This window comes from Momordica charantia (assembly GCF_013281855.1).
Source record: "Momordica charantia cultivar OHB3-1 chromosome 5 unlocalized genomic scaffold, Mcharantia_2.0 BLBB01000005.1, whole genome shotgun sequence".
In the NCBI taxonomy this organism is placed as follows: Eukaryota; Viridiplantae; Streptophyta; class Magnoliopsida; order Cucurbitales; family Cucurbitaceae; genus Momordica; species Momordica charantia.
Window position 1 is genome coordinate 5,224,587 of NW_028275163.1, and position 16,020 is coordinate 5,240,606.

At 33.7% G+C, this 16,020-nt stretch overlaps 3 protein-coding genes across 6 annotated transcripts; 2 read left to right on the forward strand and 1 right to left on the reverse strand.

Moving 5' to 3' along the window:
• Nucleotides 1-1,666: 1,666 nt before the first annotated feature.
• Nucleotides 1,667-3,161, forward strand: LOC111009312 (putative N-acetyltransferase HLS1-like). Its single transcript, XM_022282362.2, has one exon. It carries the CDS (start codon nt 2,268-2,270, stop codon nt 3,159-3,161), a length of 894 nt encoding a protein of 297 aa, XP_022138054.2. The 5' UTR covers nt 1,667-2,267.
• Nucleotides 2,406-9,433, reverse strand: HCF107 (high chlorophyll fluorescent 107). Of its 4 annotated transcripts, XR_002601209.2 has the most exons (10): nt 8,812-9,430; nt 8,071-8,214; nt 6,286-6,591; nt 6,145-6,204; nt 5,136-5,381; nt 4,903-5,013; nt 4,419-4,595; nt 3,593-4,149; nt 3,101-3,214; nt 2,406-3,018 (listed from the first exon to the last, which is right to left on the reverse strand). XR_002601209.2 is itself a non-coding variant. In XM_022282318.2 (8 exons), the coding sequence occupies exons 1-8, from the start codon at nt 9,337-9,339 to the stop codon at nt 3,766-3,768; spliced, it is 1,956 nt and encodes a 651-aa protein (XP_022138010.1). In that variant the 5' UTR covers nt 9,340-9,430; the 3' UTR covers nt 3,333-3,765. The 4 variants fall into 4 exon arrangements, 2 of the variants coding, with proteins under 2 accessions (XP_022138010.1, XP_022138012.1); XR_002601210.2 differs by lacking the exon at nt 3,101-3,214 and having other exon boundaries at nt 2,406-3,059; XM_022282318.2 differs by lacking the exons at nt 2,406-3,018; nt 3,101-3,214 and having other exon boundaries at nt 3,333-4,149.
• Nucleotides 9,434-10,682: 1,249 nt separating this feature from the next.
• Nucleotides 10,683-11,609, forward strand: LOC111009279 (dirigent protein 1). Its single transcript, XM_022282321.2, has one exon. The coding sequence runs from the start codon at nt 10,867-10,869 to the stop codon at nt 11,413-11,415; it is 549 nt and encodes a 182-aa protein (XP_022138013.1). The 5' UTR covers nt 10,683-10,866; the 3' UTR covers nt 11,416-11,609.
• Nucleotides 11,610-16,020: the final 4,411 nt, after the last annotated feature.

The following is a 16,020-nucleotide window of genomic DNA, read 5'->3' on the forward strand; positions in this document are numbered from 1 at the left end:
TATTAATTAAACTTTTCTCACGGAAACAAATACAATACCTATTATTTAAAGAGGAATCCTTCAAGTCTCGGTCATTTGTCCCACTTCCTTCCACACATATCATATAGTGGTCGTGCTAGCAACATAAACAATCATAGATAATTAGAAGATGATATATACTACTAGACGGGATAAGATATCTCATAATCCAAAATAATCCAAAAACTATTTTAAAAAATAAACTCACCGACCGGAACTCTCTCCTTTCCATATACTAAATCTGATGATATCTATATTTTTCATTGAATCCATTGTTTCCATATTTTTTTCTTTCATATCAACAACTAAAACCATCTTAAAATTTTCTCTCCTCAAAATTTCAATGGGATGTTGACACATGATATTACTTCTTTTGTAAAAATAGAAAAAAGAGAAGAAAGAAAAGCCCATCTTATAATTGGTCAAATTTGTCTTAAACTTGCATGGAAAAAATCTTATCAAATTAGAAGCAAAAACAAACTGTCTGAAAAAAGAGAGAAAATGCCATGAACAGTGGATTGGAATTTCTTTTTTTTTTTCTTTTTTTTTCTCTTTCCCTTTTCTTCTCTCCTTTTCAAGTGGGAAGTCCTATAAGAAGGCAATGAACACGAGGTACGTGGGAGTGTGGAAGCTAGCCCATTCGAGAAAGATTCAAAATTCAGTGTCTTTTTCAAACCCCATAAAGAGAAAAACAAAAAAACTTCACCATTTTTCCTCTTTCTTTCATACCCATTTGAGATCTTGAGAAAAAAAACAGACCCAATTCCAATTTGATCTCATTTTCAAGAACAATGGGAGAGAAGATTGAGAAGAAGGTTGTGATAAGAGAATTCAATGAAGAGAGAGACATAGAAGTGGTGGGCAAACTTGAGAGAAGCTGTGAAATAGGCTCCAAAAGAGGAGTCTCCATTTTCACCAACATGATGGGTGACCCTCTTTGTAGGATTAGATTCTACCCACTTCATATTATGTTGGTGGGTTCAACAACAACAATAAATTTACATTGAAATTGAAAAAAGACCCCTTTTTTTTAATTCCATTTTCATAAAGGGAAAAAAAAGCACACAAAAATTCATTGTCATTCTATATAAAGGTGGAGGCATTGTGTTGATTTCTCAGGTGGCTGAGCTGCCGGAAAATGGAGAGGTCGTGGGGGTGGTTCGAGGCTGCGTCAAGTCTGTGGGGACAGCCGGCGCCGGCGCCGGTTCCGGCGAGGCTCATGCGACGAAGATTGGTTGCATATTGGGCCTTCGTGTTTCGCCTGCACACAGGTAATACAACAAAGTCTCTCTCGATATGAATGCTTCTTGTCTCCATCTAATTACTTTCCATGCACAATGGGGGATTATGTGGCTATTTTTCGTTACTTTCTTATTATTTAAAAAAAATATAATTGTATTTGGTAACTATTTATTGTTTTTTACCGGTCAAAAATGATAAAATAGTTATTTTATTTATGTTTTTGAAAAAAAGATAGAAATGAGAATAAAAAACAAGAAACTTGATTTTGTTGTTTTTAAAATTTCTATTTAATTTTGAAGCGTTTATAAAAAATAGAACATGAAACATAAATAGTTGCTAAATGCTTAGGTTTTTCAATAAAATTGAAAACAATAAATAAAAAATGAGAATGTTACAGGCTGACGATGTTTAGAAGAAGATTATAATATTTTAACGAGTGAACTATAGTACCATGGTTGACAATATTGTAGATGTTTAATTAAGTTGATACATTGTGGGTCTGGGTTCGAATTAAAAAAGTATAACACGTGAACTATTAATATAAAATAGTTTGAATCTGCATTTGTCATGTTTCGAAGGCGGGTTTAGAATCTTTTTGTTTCGACACTACAGAAAAATATCACTGAATTCTAAAGTTCAAGTTTATAGAATACGACAATAAGTCTTGCTTTTGGCTTTCAAGTACATTTTAAATTATGGCATGGTTTTCTTAGTATATCACCTTAAATTCAAACCGTCATACCCTGACCAATCACAAGAGAGCAGCCAACGTAAGCTTAGTTTAACAGTTAAAACGTCTTGCACTTTTCTTAAAGTTCGGAGGTTCAATCTCTCATTCCCACATTTGTTGTACTAAAAAAATCACAAATCTCTCATTCCCACATTTGTTGTACTAAAAAAATCACAAGAGAGCGTCGAGAACATATCAAATGATTGCGGAATCTTTATGTGTGGAGCTATTTTTTTAATCTTTGTTTCCCCTACAAAGTTTAATTGCTAACTAAGACATGTCTTTTGTTTGGTATAATAGGAGGTTGGGAATTGGACTAAAGCTTGTGCACTCGGTAGAAGAATGGGTAATAAGAAATGGAGCTCGTTATGCCTTCCTAGCAATAGAGAAGAAGAACATAGCCTCCACAAACCTCTTCACTCGCAAATGCAACTATGTAAAATTCAGCTCATTGGTCATATTCAGACAGCCAATTGTGTTCCCAACAAAAGACATGTCTGGTGGGGAAATAAAGATAGAGAAACTGAACATAGAGCAAGCCATTTCATTCTACAGAAACAGCCTCACAGCTAAAGGAGTATATCCAATGGATTTTGATGTGATCTTGAAGGAAAAACTGAGTCTTGGCACATGGGTTTCATACTTCAATCAAGAAGATTGGACCCATTTGATCTGTTCAGAAAAAGATGCAGAGATCTACCAGAGAATGCCAAGTTCTTGGGTGGTGTTTAGCATATGGAACACCTGCAAGGCATACAAGTTTCAGATAAGGGAGTCAAATAATCCTCTCAGATTCTTAAGAAATGCAAGAAAAAAGTTCATTTCCTGCTTCAAAATGCCAGTCTCTGTGTCTTTTGGGAAGTCATTTGGGTTTTTCTTCCTGTATGGGATATTTGGGGAGGGTGAGAGAGTGGGGGAACTCGTGGAGTCGCTGTGGCTTTTCGCCTCGAGATTGGCTGAAGACGAGAAGGATTGCAAGGCCATTGTCACCGAGTTATCGGTTTCTGATCCAATCATAAACCACGTCCCTAAAAAGCCAACCATGTCTCAAATCAATGATAACTGGTACCTGAAAAGGTTGAGTACACAGAGTGATGATAAGGAGGAAACCTTGTCGTCAATGGATGTGGAAGCAGCTGGGAATGTGATTGTGGACCCCAGAGACTTCTAGATTCGATAAATTCATACCCCTTTTGCATCTTTTTCCAAATGAAATTCAAACTTCTGCAAAAAGATGGTAAAAAAATGTCCCTTTTTCTTCCAAACCGTTAAGAATATGTATAAAAATGTCTCTATCTTCTTCTGTTAGGAATAGGTATAAAAGAATAAATACACCCAATACTTAAAATTTTGAATCTAAGAGCTGACTAAACAGTAAACACAAATACTTGGTTTCAATCTCCATCAATAGAAAGAGAGATCAGAGACTCAGAGAAAATCAAGGATAATAAACTTACAAAGCTATTTACATTATGGCTTCTTTCAGACATGTGGACCTTAAGGCACAATGACAATCAAAGAAGTGTTTTCTTCCATGATCCTTGTAGCCATTTATATAACAACTTTCTGAATAACCCTATGATGAGGGAAGCATAGACTTACAAAATGTTCGTTCCATTCAGAAGCTTTATCTCTGGAATGAATTATAGGATCTCAAGTGAGTAGATTTGGTTCACTGGCACAAACTGGTTTGAACTTCCCCTGATTGTCTTTTTTGAAGAAGTCCTTAATAGATAGATGCTAAAACTGGCTTTTATTGCTTCAAAATCTGGCAATTAACCCGGCAGTGATGCTGTTCTTTGGTGCAGTGAAACAGCCATGTCTCGTCTGTTATCTGGTCTCAATTGTCTTCTTTGATACTTAAATCTTTTGGGTTGAGTTGTTTCGAGCTGAATTTCGAGTTTTGATGTGTCTATAGACAACTTTTTCATAAGAAAGGCATCCAAATCAAACCCAGTTTCACTTTCAACTACATTATTACCAGAAGAGGAGGCCGCTGAGTCCTCTGAAGAGGTGCTTCTAGTGCCTCCTTCTGCTGCTCTGGGCATGGTGAAGGGATCTTCCTCCAGCTTCAACAGTCTCTTTATGCTGTCCAGTGCTGGATCAATAACGTCTAGAAATCCCATAACCCACGAAGCATCATCCACAACTTCAGTTCGCTGTTCCACACAAAACTTCACTTTCTTACTAACACTTCAGAGAAAAAGAGCTCAAATATCAAAAGCTTAAAAAAAGCTTTGGTTTTTATTATAATTTTATCGAGCAGAGCACCACCTTGTTTAAAAACTTCAAAAACCAGTAGCCAATTTAAAATTGAAGGGATGTGATAGTTTTTGAAAAAGTTATTTTAACCGGTTAGAAGTATCCTTCAAATTGGTGTTAGTTGTTACTATAACTGAAGATTGGATTTGTAACTGCGGTTACTGACCTGTTGGAAATAGAGATTTCGAATTTCCTCGGCTCGGATTGCGTTCCCTTGATCCTCTTCCAGTTCTGCCCATGTCATCCATGTTACATAACTCTGAGAGTTTATGTTTAAAGAGGATCTATATAATCTTCTTGCTGCTGATAGATTTCCAACTCTCTGTTCTAGAACACCCCAAGCCTGAAATAAAGCAATCCAAGTAAGCAATATTTCAATCCCAAGTTATCGTAAGAAATACAGTTTGTTAGATTACAAATTTAGTTCCAATCTTTAAAAAGTTTGAATTATGTTACTGAACTTTGAATTGTCATTTTACATTAGTCTCTGATGTTAACACTATTAACTAAATGATGATATGACATGCTTCTTATAAATATTACTTGATTTAGCATGATGTGACAGTCAAATAACAGAAGAAAGTGAATAACTAGAGACAAAACAGAAGGGCTGAATTTAAGACATTGCTAGCATTTCTATTAAGTATTACCTGAAGACATCGAGCTGCACTCTCACTAGCTGAGTCAATTAACAATGCTCTTTGATATAGCTCCCTTGCTTTCCCCATATTTCCTTCCTTCCATTCCATCCATCCCCATGCCTGCATAAGCCAAAGTTTCAGTTTTGTCAAAGAAAAACGGAACCACAACGGAAAATAAATCTGAATTTGAATGAAAAATCTTTCAACCACAGGAGGGTCATTAATATATAGAGTATACATACAATCCAGACAGGTTGGTGCTTTGGATCCAGTTCAGATGCTCTCCTAAACAAAACTCGAGCAGGGCTTGCAGAGGAGTTCTTATACTCCAACAAACCAAGAGACTGAAGAAGAACAGGGTCTCTTGGATTGAGGACATGGCCTATCTTTAGAAGTTTCCTTCCCTTCTCGATATTTCCCATATTTGCTTCAAAGAGTCCCCATATATGCCATGCAAACCTGTTCTTGGGGCTGGCTTGGATGGCTTTCTAGATTACAGATAAATAAACTTGTTAACCTACTGCTAAACCAAAAGGTTAAGTTTATAAGTTAGGTATATTTAGTCTTTTATACATATCCTTACAGTTTAAGTCCTATTTTAGTCCCTACACTTTTCTGCTTATTCTATTTTGATCCTCAAACTTATAAACATTCTGTTTAAGTTCCTAGACTTGAATAAAAAATTAATTTGATCCTTGCCATTAATTTTTTTTAAATAAATTGTTTAATAGAAATCTGACATAGATACATCTTTATTTTTTCACCAAATCAGTTGACGTCTACCTTGACAAAAGGCCACATATGATGGGTAAGATGTTGGGGTTCCAAATATATTTAGGTTCTTGATAACTGATCAATAAAAAATAACAGTACGCACTTAGCTTAAAGTTCATGGTCTAGAATAGAACATTATACTGTTCTAAAGTTAAGAGATAAAAAGAAAATTTAAAGACCAAAATTAAGTTGAAAGTTTAAGGACAAAAATAAGATTTACATCTGTTCTCAATACTCCAACTCACAAACAATTAATATCACAAAACTTCTTCTTCTAATACTATCTTAAACTTTCATTAAACCCAAAAACTTAAGCTAATAGATATATTTCATCATTACCACGTGAATCACAAAGGGCATAAAAGAGCGCAATCGGAGCATCAACAAACGGGACCAGAATCTCTCTCTACCAATAACTCATGACAATTTCGAAAACTCATTAACACGTTAAAAAGAAGAAGAAGAAAAACCAATCACCTCAAACAGTTCCCTAGCAAGAAGGTTATTCTCCTGTTGCATCTCCAACTGCGCCCATGCCTGCACATACGATTGATGGTAAGTAACAATCAAATTCAGAACAGATTACGCTTATGGAATGGGGGATCTTAAGGAACTCACAAGCCAACTAGCACAGCTCTTGGGGTTGCACTTGGTAGCCTGCTTAAACAGATAACGAGCATGCTCATACCGATTTGATTTGGCCTCTAGACGTGCAAGTGTCTGGTAAATATACTCATTTCCACCACAGTTTTTGAGGCCTTTGGCGAGTAGATTCCTGGCCTTTTTGATGTTCCCCTGCTTTAGCTCTAGCACAGCCCAGCCGTGCCATGCGGCGATGTGTTTCTTGTTGGCTACTGTGGCTGCATCGAAGAGCTCTCTTGCCTTCCTGATGTTCCCCATCCTGCTCTCCAGAACAGCCCAGCACTATATCAAGTGTACCATTAGTGGCTAAAATTAGACAAAATGAAACTCAGTTGCAGGTCATTGCATGAACCTACTCCCACATATCTTCTTTTGGTTAAAACCGACTGATTTAAGAAAAATAGAAAATCAACACTAAAATTGTTTTAAAGAACCAAACGGACCAACAAGGATATATTGGTTTAAGAAAAATAGAAAACCAAAACCGAAATGGATTGTTTTCTAATTCTGTGAACATTCGGCCAGCTTACACATACCTTAACTAGTTTCAGGAAACAATCATAGAACTCTATCACATAAGATAGAAATCTTAGATAGGTAAAATGCAGATATTGATTATTTGAAATTTGGGTTTTAACTTTTAACCAACAGAACTCGCTCAATTCGGTCGATTTCAACAGTTTCAGCATTTATTCCATTTCAACTAGGGCCTCTAACTACGGCGCTGGTAGAAATATGCTCATGGCAGTAATAGCGAGTTGAAAGAGGAATTCGAAAGGTAAGCTGTACAAAGCATCAGCCTTTTCTCAAGAAGCTGCTAGCAGCAGCTAGAAACAACTTTGGAAAGCCAGGAGAAAAAGGGAAGCAATATAGGTATGTTTACTTTAAATTATATATTTTTTTCAATCAGAAATATGGATGTGGTTGTATTGAAATTTTTACTTTAAATTATAGAAAAAGCTACACAAAGGAAAAATCAAGTTTGGGCTTTTGAACTAAAGCCTTGACAGAAAAGATCCTAGAAACTGGACTAAAGCCACCCCTTGTTTTGGTCCGCCCCATCTTTCTGGGGTCTCTCTCTTTGTATTTTGTTCTTTCATTATCTTAATGGAAGTTGGTTTTCTGTTAAAAAGTGCAAATAGAGAAGACAATCAAGGGGATACCTGATATGTACACAATCAGAAGGATATATGTCTATATGTAGTAAAGGAAAGAGAAATCTTAGACCATTTTAATTTTGTTTTGGTTTCACGTATTTAAAATGTAAGCTTATAGAATAGTATTTACCGTGTACATTTTTCTTTCTTTATTTTAATAATTGGAGACTGGTCCTTGGATTCCATTCGTAGTCCATCCTTAGTGATTTTCTAAAATGTTTCCTAAAAGACAGGTATTTTAACTATTTTGATTTTTTTACCTTCAACTTCGATTCATTTTAGAATTTTCAAAACGTCTATTTTGATCCTTATATATTTAAAAAATGACCAATTTGATCATTTATTTGCAAACTTTTAACACAAAATTTTATATGCAATGGAAAATCTTTAAAATTTATAGCTACATTTCAAAAAAAAAAATTAGTGATTGATTACCAGGCTAAAATTTTGAGCAAAGGATAAAAATAAAAATGAAAGGACTAAAATGGTTAATTTCAAGAACTTTTAAACATTAGTAAATAAACCTAATCTGTAGAAACAGAAAATTAAAAACAAAAATGGGTCATAAAATGTAGTTGGGGCAGAATCCATGGTTGAAACTGACCTGCCAAATGTAGGAGTTTTCTCCCTGCGTGGCTTGGCAGCCTCTCTCGTAAACAGCTCTTGCTTCAGCTGCTTTCATTTGCTTGCTCAACATCTTCCCCAACGCTACGTATGGCCGCCCATCTTCTGGCCATTTATATATACACTACGCAACCCAAATCACACACAGAATTCAGCCCCCAATTTTCATTTCAAGTCAACCTCTACATTTAAATTTAAATAAGTACTGAAATTTATTCTATACCCTATTCATCAAAGGAAGAACCGAAGAAGTAGATTTTTTTACTGCTAGTGCTAGACATGTTCATGTTGGCTTTTGAAGGTATTGGTTCTTCCAATTACGTTGAATACTTTTAATTAGTTTGACTTGACATTTTATCATTAAGTTTTGAGTACTGTATCTCTTGATTTTGTGGCTATATTAAGCATTTATGTGACATGAGTCTTAATTGTTTTATTATTTGAATTTTACATAATTTATTAATTAGTTATATAGAAAAATGACAATTTCTAATTAAACATTGAGGTGGTTGTTTTTTTGTTTAGTTTTAACGTCCCCGTCAGACCACGAGGTCATGAATCCTTATGGTACAGGTACTGAAGAAACATTAAAATTACCTAAGCAGTTTTATAATTTAATTTTGAAGAAGTATTAATTTGGTAGTTTATTAAAGTCGGTTTAGTGGGATGAAATTGATAATTTCATAATTTAAAAAAATTCACAAAATTTAAAAAAAAATACCTTCTGAAGGACTTGCTGTGCTTCTTCATACTGGAAGTTCCTCGCCAACATCTTCGCTCTGTACAATGCCAAATCCAAATTGATAATCAGCGGCCTCTCTAGGGCACTCGAATCCACCCGATTCTCCGGTTCAAATATCGGCATCTTCTTCGCAATTTCCGTAAGTCCTGCATCTATGATCGAAGATCTCAACTCAACTTCCGCCTCCTCATCCTCCTGGTCGCCGGAATCTTCGCCGGGAAACTCCATAACCGGCCGCCGAACCTTAAGAACCTCTTCCGACGCCTCTCTGTTCGAGCCGGAACTTCCATTACTCTCCCTCCCGCCATCCGATGATCGTTCAGCGACGCTAGGGTGCTGCTCCACCAAGATCGCCGTCGAGGAGGAATCCATCGAAGAACAACACGGCCGGACAGAGAGGGTTATGGTCGGGATTTTGCATCTGTATTTCGAGAGACTGCTCGGATTTTTAGATGAAGATAAGAGATTGAAGCTTGTGGTAGAAGGAGAAGACGAGAAGACTTGCATTTTTCTTTTTCTGGTTCTGTTCTAACGGTTGCTTCCGAGGAGCTGTGGAAGACGAAGAACAGACTTGAAATTACGATTATGACCTTGAAGCCGTACGCCTCTACAGTTTTATAACGCGAAAGAAGTGAGGGTATTTTCGGGATGCTGGAGCTAAAATGTCACTGGTACAAGTTTTCCCACGTGGCAGTACTGGAGTGGCTCTACACTTTAATCCTCGTGGTAGATTTTTGTGCCACGTGGATGGATTTTGTTGGTCGCCTTTGTGGATTTTCTGATACTCTGCTGATAAATATCCGATACAGAGTTTGTGAACGAGTTACCGAGTCATTTAACCACGGGTCAATGAGATTTTTTTGCAATTATTTTTTTAAATGAAAATTAATTAAATAAAATATAGATATTATATTTATATATCATTACCTTCATTCTCTTTCATTATGATTAATAAATAAACATCCGCTAAAAATTTTAAAGTTGCGTTGTTTTACCAACTTGAAAAAGACGATATTCAGGAAAAAAAAAGTTTCAAATAAAAATATAAACTGGAACGAATAATTCTACTTATTTCACTTTTGATCTTGAAATAATTTAATTTGTGCAAATGATAAAATAACGAGTTCCTCCAATATGAAAGCGCTCCAATTTTTTAAACTAATAAATCATATTTACAATATTTGTGAAAGTACGAGCTTAATTATATTTATTTTTGTAGAAACTAGTGAAATAAAAAGGAAGACTATGCTTAAAAAATTGGGGTGAGAGATTGTAGCGAGAAGAAAAAGTAAAGAATATACCGAGAAAAAAAAATGGGAGGTGAGAGATTTTAGAGAGAGAAAAAATAGTGGAGTAACGTCAAATGAATTTTGAAAGAAAATAAAAGATATATTGAAGAGATATCGAGGTTATACGTGAATTAAAATAAAATAATTAAAAAAATCTCAAAAGCAGACTAGGACAATTTACTAAAAGTTATGTCATAATTATTGGTCCTAAATCGTCAAGAGTCAAGTTTTTACCTTCAAATATTCATACAATTGTAAAGATAATTAATGTGTTTACTAATTGAGTTAGGAAAAAGTTACTCTTGGAGAGACATCTCCACCAAATATCAATCATACATGGTAGATTGTGAGACCACACGCTCTATCTTAAAAAATAAATAAATAAAAAATACTACAATACCCAGTAATATTCTAAAAAAAATGCCCTAGTGCTAAACACCTCACATTTTGTCCATTCTTTGAAAAGAAATGTTTCAAAAAAAGAATCAATGATTAAACAAAAGGAATGTACACCAAAATAATTATAATAACCAAATGGAGTACTAAAAAAATAATAAATAATAACGATGATGATAATAATAAGCAAATGGAATAAACAACAAACCAGAAGAAGCTCGGCATTAGCGACGGCGATCGCAAACTCGAACATCTCGCGCACAAAATATACGGCATCTCTTAACCTAATCCATCTCCAAAAAACGCACTATTAAATCAGTCAAATTTCTCATCTCCATCGCCGGAATCAATGGCGATCTCCAGCCTCCTCACTCTCCCCAACGTCCTCCTCCTCTCCGTCCTCGCTCTCTACGCCTCCAATGGCTTCCCCAGCCTCTTCCATCCCCAATCAAAGCACACAAACATCGTGTTCTACGTCCACGACTACTTCACCGGGGAAGACGCCTCCGCAATCGCAGTCGCCGGCACAAAAGGACCGAAATCGACGATTCTGGAGTTCGGAACCCTAGTCGTCGTCGACGACCCGGTGACGGAGGGGCCGGAGATCGGGTCGCCGGAGATCGGCAGGGCTCAAGGTATGTACGTGAACTCTAAACTGGACGGGAAAGGGCTGTATATGGTGTTCTCGGTGGTGTTCACCGGCGGCGAGTTCAGAGGGAGTAGTTTGGAGATTCAGGGCTCCGATTTGTTCACGATGAAGGAGAGGGAATTTGGGGTCGTTTCGGGAACCGGTTTTTTCCGGTTCGTTAAGGGGTTCGGGATTATGGAGACCCAAACCATGGATTTGGCTAATTTGAGAGCTGTCATTAAACTTAATGTTACTGTAAAACACTACTAATTTAGTTACCAATACCATAGGTTAAACAAATTTGCAAAAATCACCCACTAAACTTTGTTGTTGTACTGTATTAAGTTATAAAAAGTTTGGAATCCAAATAATCGAGTTGGATCCGAAAATGTCTTTTGTACTGTATTAAATTATACAAAGTTTGGAATCCAAATAATCGAGTTGGATCCGAAAATGTCTTCTAACCTAGTCCAACCTGATCTAACACCCCTGGTACTTAACTACGCGATTTTGGGTGCTAGAATGTATAATTCATTACAATATTATTTACTTTTATCTTTTCAAACTAAATCTAAATCTGTTCCAATCAATATAAGTGTAGCTAAACGGTAAATGACGGCATATATATTTCCTTGTCAATGTTGGATGGTTCAAATTCTCATATCTCTATATCTTGTACTAAAAAAAAAGTTCTAAAACTGTCCAGACTACATTTAAACTATTAAAATTCCATCTCATTTTATAAATTGGTCACTCGAGATGCAAAAAGTTTCCATTTTTAAATTATAATGTGACTTATTGATGATGTTGAAACGCACGCTTTGAGATCAGTGCAAATTTATCCTCCACAAAACTATCGACTTTATTTTCAAGATTCGCTTTCGGGTCGATCTACATCTCTATGGCAAAGAGGACATGTAAGGCAATAAAGAAACTCTATGAATCAAGTAACTTGGGAGAATGTCTCTATCAAATTCCAAGCCTTCTCTTGGATTGCTTGTTGAAGCAAAAAAGAAGTTGAAGATATGGTTGAGAGATTATTGGATATTTGAATGTGATGCTTGTGCCAGAATTGCCCATCGAATTTGATTGGGTGGGTTGGATAACATTCCAAATCTTCTTATCCTATATTGTACCATGTATCTGTCAATTTCTAGGCTTTGATTCTTCATCTCCCCACCTTTTTTATCTCAAAAGGGTCAAACTCAACATGGTCCATATCAACAAACACAATTCATTTGGCCACGAACTAACACCATAAATTTTAATTCACAAGTCCTCTCCATGCTTTGTACTTGGTTATTAATTCGCGGTGCTTGATTTACAAGCGTGCACGAAGACATCAATCATATTTAATAAAGGTATGATTATTTTGCTAAACAAATTCGATCGGCCATGATCCATAGTGTTCATATAAGTCATTCTACACCATCTCTTTATTGCATAGAACAAGATTTATTTTTCAAGCCTCGGTGTTGGCGACCTTATGGAATATTTGATACTTTTTCTTAGAAGGGTCATATATGAATCTACCTTGCTTTCCTGTTAATATTCATTTGTTTTTATTTTTTTTTGTATTCTCGCCCTTCTTGTGATTTTTTAGAGGTCGATTCAGGTGCGGGACAAGAGTACAATAGCTTTCTCATATAAAAAAAAAGAAGTCATAGTCTCATTCCGCGTTCTATATATTGAATGAGATCAATAGTCCAATAACTTAGCATATAAGCCAGTCCCGATTTGGTGTTTGTCGAAAGTCCACATGCCATCCGATGGTGTGGTAACTAGTGGGTTTAGTACGCGGCCCATTTCAGAGACAAATTTGAGTGATTTGACAAAACACTACTCCAAGGTTTATAGTCCACAAGTATCCTAGTAAGATTCTGGTTGGGGCATTGGCTCACAAGCAACTTGGAGTGGTTGGTGATTGGTTCCTAAAGAAAGGCAACTTTTCAATCCATTGATGAATCTCATCTCATCTTGGTTTCTTACTTTAAGATTTCAAGAGGGAGAGAGAGATTTTGAAGTTAAAGCTTATAATATTCCTATCAACCTCTCAAGTCTACTTCAACTTAATGCTATTAGAGATAAGAAGGATATATGTACTATGATATTCTCTTCTAAAAATAGTAACTCAAGACCACTCATTTTTGACATCCCACGTGTTTTTGTACTAAAAAAGCTTACTTGATTTTGAGTATCTTTTTTGATTTTTTATGAGTTCAACAAATGGTGGAGATTTGAACTTTCGACCCTAAGAAAATGGGTATATGACTTGTCTGTTGAACTATGTTGATGTCGACTCTTATTTTGAAGGTTGAAAATATAGAGAAATTATTTTTTAAAAATAAATATAGAGGATGTGCAAGTGGGGAGGTGGACAAGGATGGACAACAAGGAGTCGAGAGCGGGTAAGAGAGAGAGAAATTTATAGTCTTACTGTAGTATGGAAATTTCCAATACTACCTCCATTTAAAGTGTGTAGTTTTATTATTATATAAATACATAAAATATTTTTCTATAGGGAGCCTATATATTTGAAAACTTGTATACTACTTATTTGTTAAACATAAATATTTTTTAAAAAGCCACGTTATTTTTCTGTTAAAGAAACTAATGGAAAATTATCTCAACATGATAAAAAATACAAGATTTTGAAACAACCAAATTCAAAATGAGACTAAAGATATTCATATCTATATATTTATTTTTTCTGAAGAAAACTAGACTTCTTAAAGAGGCCTTGGCCTAATACACCTTTAAAAGGAATTTTAAAATTTTAAAATGCTTTTCGGAAAAAAAAAACACTTTATTGGCGTTTTTTTAATATTAGTTTATTTATCTTTACTTTCAAAATTATCACAAATTCACTATATAAACAATTTGTGGTAGTTTGATAATCTTCGTTTTCTATCTTTTTCTAATTTTTTGAAAATATTATTATTTGGTAATTCATTTGATCAATTTTCAGTTTTAAAATTTGAAAATGTATTTATAATTGTAAGTAAAATGTAAAAACTAAAAAGAACTCCTTTTTTAAAAATAGATTTTTGTTTTTTTTAAATTTTCATTTCATTTCTTTTCTTTACATTTACCTTCTCTCTGTAACATATTCTCTCTCCATTTTACATTTTCTTTTTCTAACATTAATTTCTCTCGCAGTAAAATTTTTCTTTGACATATTTTTTAAACTCTTTTTTTTCTCTCTCACATATCTCTCTAAAATTTTATCTTTCTTCTCCCTAAATTTTATTTTCTTTAAATTTCTTTTGATAGCTCATATTTCTTTTTCTAACCATTTCTTTATTTTTCCAGCTTTTCTATCGCTAGCATGTATCTTTTCCTCTCTAAAAAATTGTCTCTATCTTATAAATTTTCTCTCTTTAATTTTTTAAAAAGATATAAAACAAAAAGAAAAAAATTATATGTATTTTATAAAAGGTCAATACTTTTAGGTTTTTTTTTTTAATGTCACAAACTTGACTTTTTTTTTCACTATATAGTTTTTCTTTAATTCACAATTTGTTTTATTTGTATGAAATTTTAAACTTGTTTGTTGTATTTGAAATACACATTCTTATTCTGTCATTTGAAAAAAAATATATATTGGATGAAAAAAATATTATAGGTATTTTATAAAATGTTTGTACTGGTCATTTTTTAAAAACATGTCACACACTTGACTTTTTTTATTTTCGCTAGATAGTTTTTTTTTAATTCAAAACAAATTATGTTATTTGTGTATTAGAAATACATATTTTTATTTAATCATTTATGTAATTGCCTAAATAAAAAATTGTTATAAAAAATATATTTGATATCTTTTTAAATGAAGAACAAGAAAAAGAAAAAAGCAGTTGTCTTGCTAACTTTTTTTTTATTTGTTTTATGTTTTTAAAAATTGAGCTTGTAAATACGATTTTCTTATTTGACACCTATTTTTAAAATTTGACTAAGATTTTAAAATTGCTTTTAAGAAATGTGACAACTTACTAAAAAAAATGACGAGCAAACCAATATAATTTTCAAATACTAAAAACGAAACAATTGTCAAACTGCCTTAATTAGCTAAGGTTGAATTTCAAAACTTAAATAAGTAATTCTAATAATTATTCTTAAAACAAAAAATAAAATCCTATAAATATGAAATATTTTGTGGAAATAAATAGAAGTAATGGTGGTGCGGCCACGAAGCTTCCGCTGCTTCGGTTCGAAGACAAATCCACACCCCCAAAAAGATTCTGCTTTGTTACTTTATTATTTTTTATTTTTAACTAATAAAATATTATTAACATTCTCACTATTCTTATTTTAATCTTTTTTTTTTCAAACAATCTGGATTTGGATAAGAAACTGCCACGTTGGCACACTCGTAATCTTTTGTAACAGACCTTTATTAAACGTTATATATATATATATATATATTTCATTCAAAACTTTATATTAATTTAAGTTCTAAATCTTATTTCGTTTATATCATTTTAGTTTTATAAACTTCCAAACATTTTTATTTTATGTTTTTAAATTTCATATAAATATTATTTTTAATTTCTATTGTTAATTTGTTGTTAAAATATAATTTTTAGTCCTTAAATATTTTTTTGAAAGAAATTTTAGTCCTTCAAATTTATTGGACGAGTTCAAGTAACCCACAAAATCATCTTTAAACTAGCATGCCAAAGATATATTCTCTATTAAAAAATTCAAATTTCTATATAAAAAGAAAAAAAAGAAAAAACTTTGTGAGGAAATAAAAAAACTTATTTAAAATATAAAGGCCGGATAAATAAATACAAATCCAATTCTATGTACACTAAATAAATCTAATTTAGCACTAAATGATAATGAGCAGCCATCTCTAATTACAAGATCGTGAAT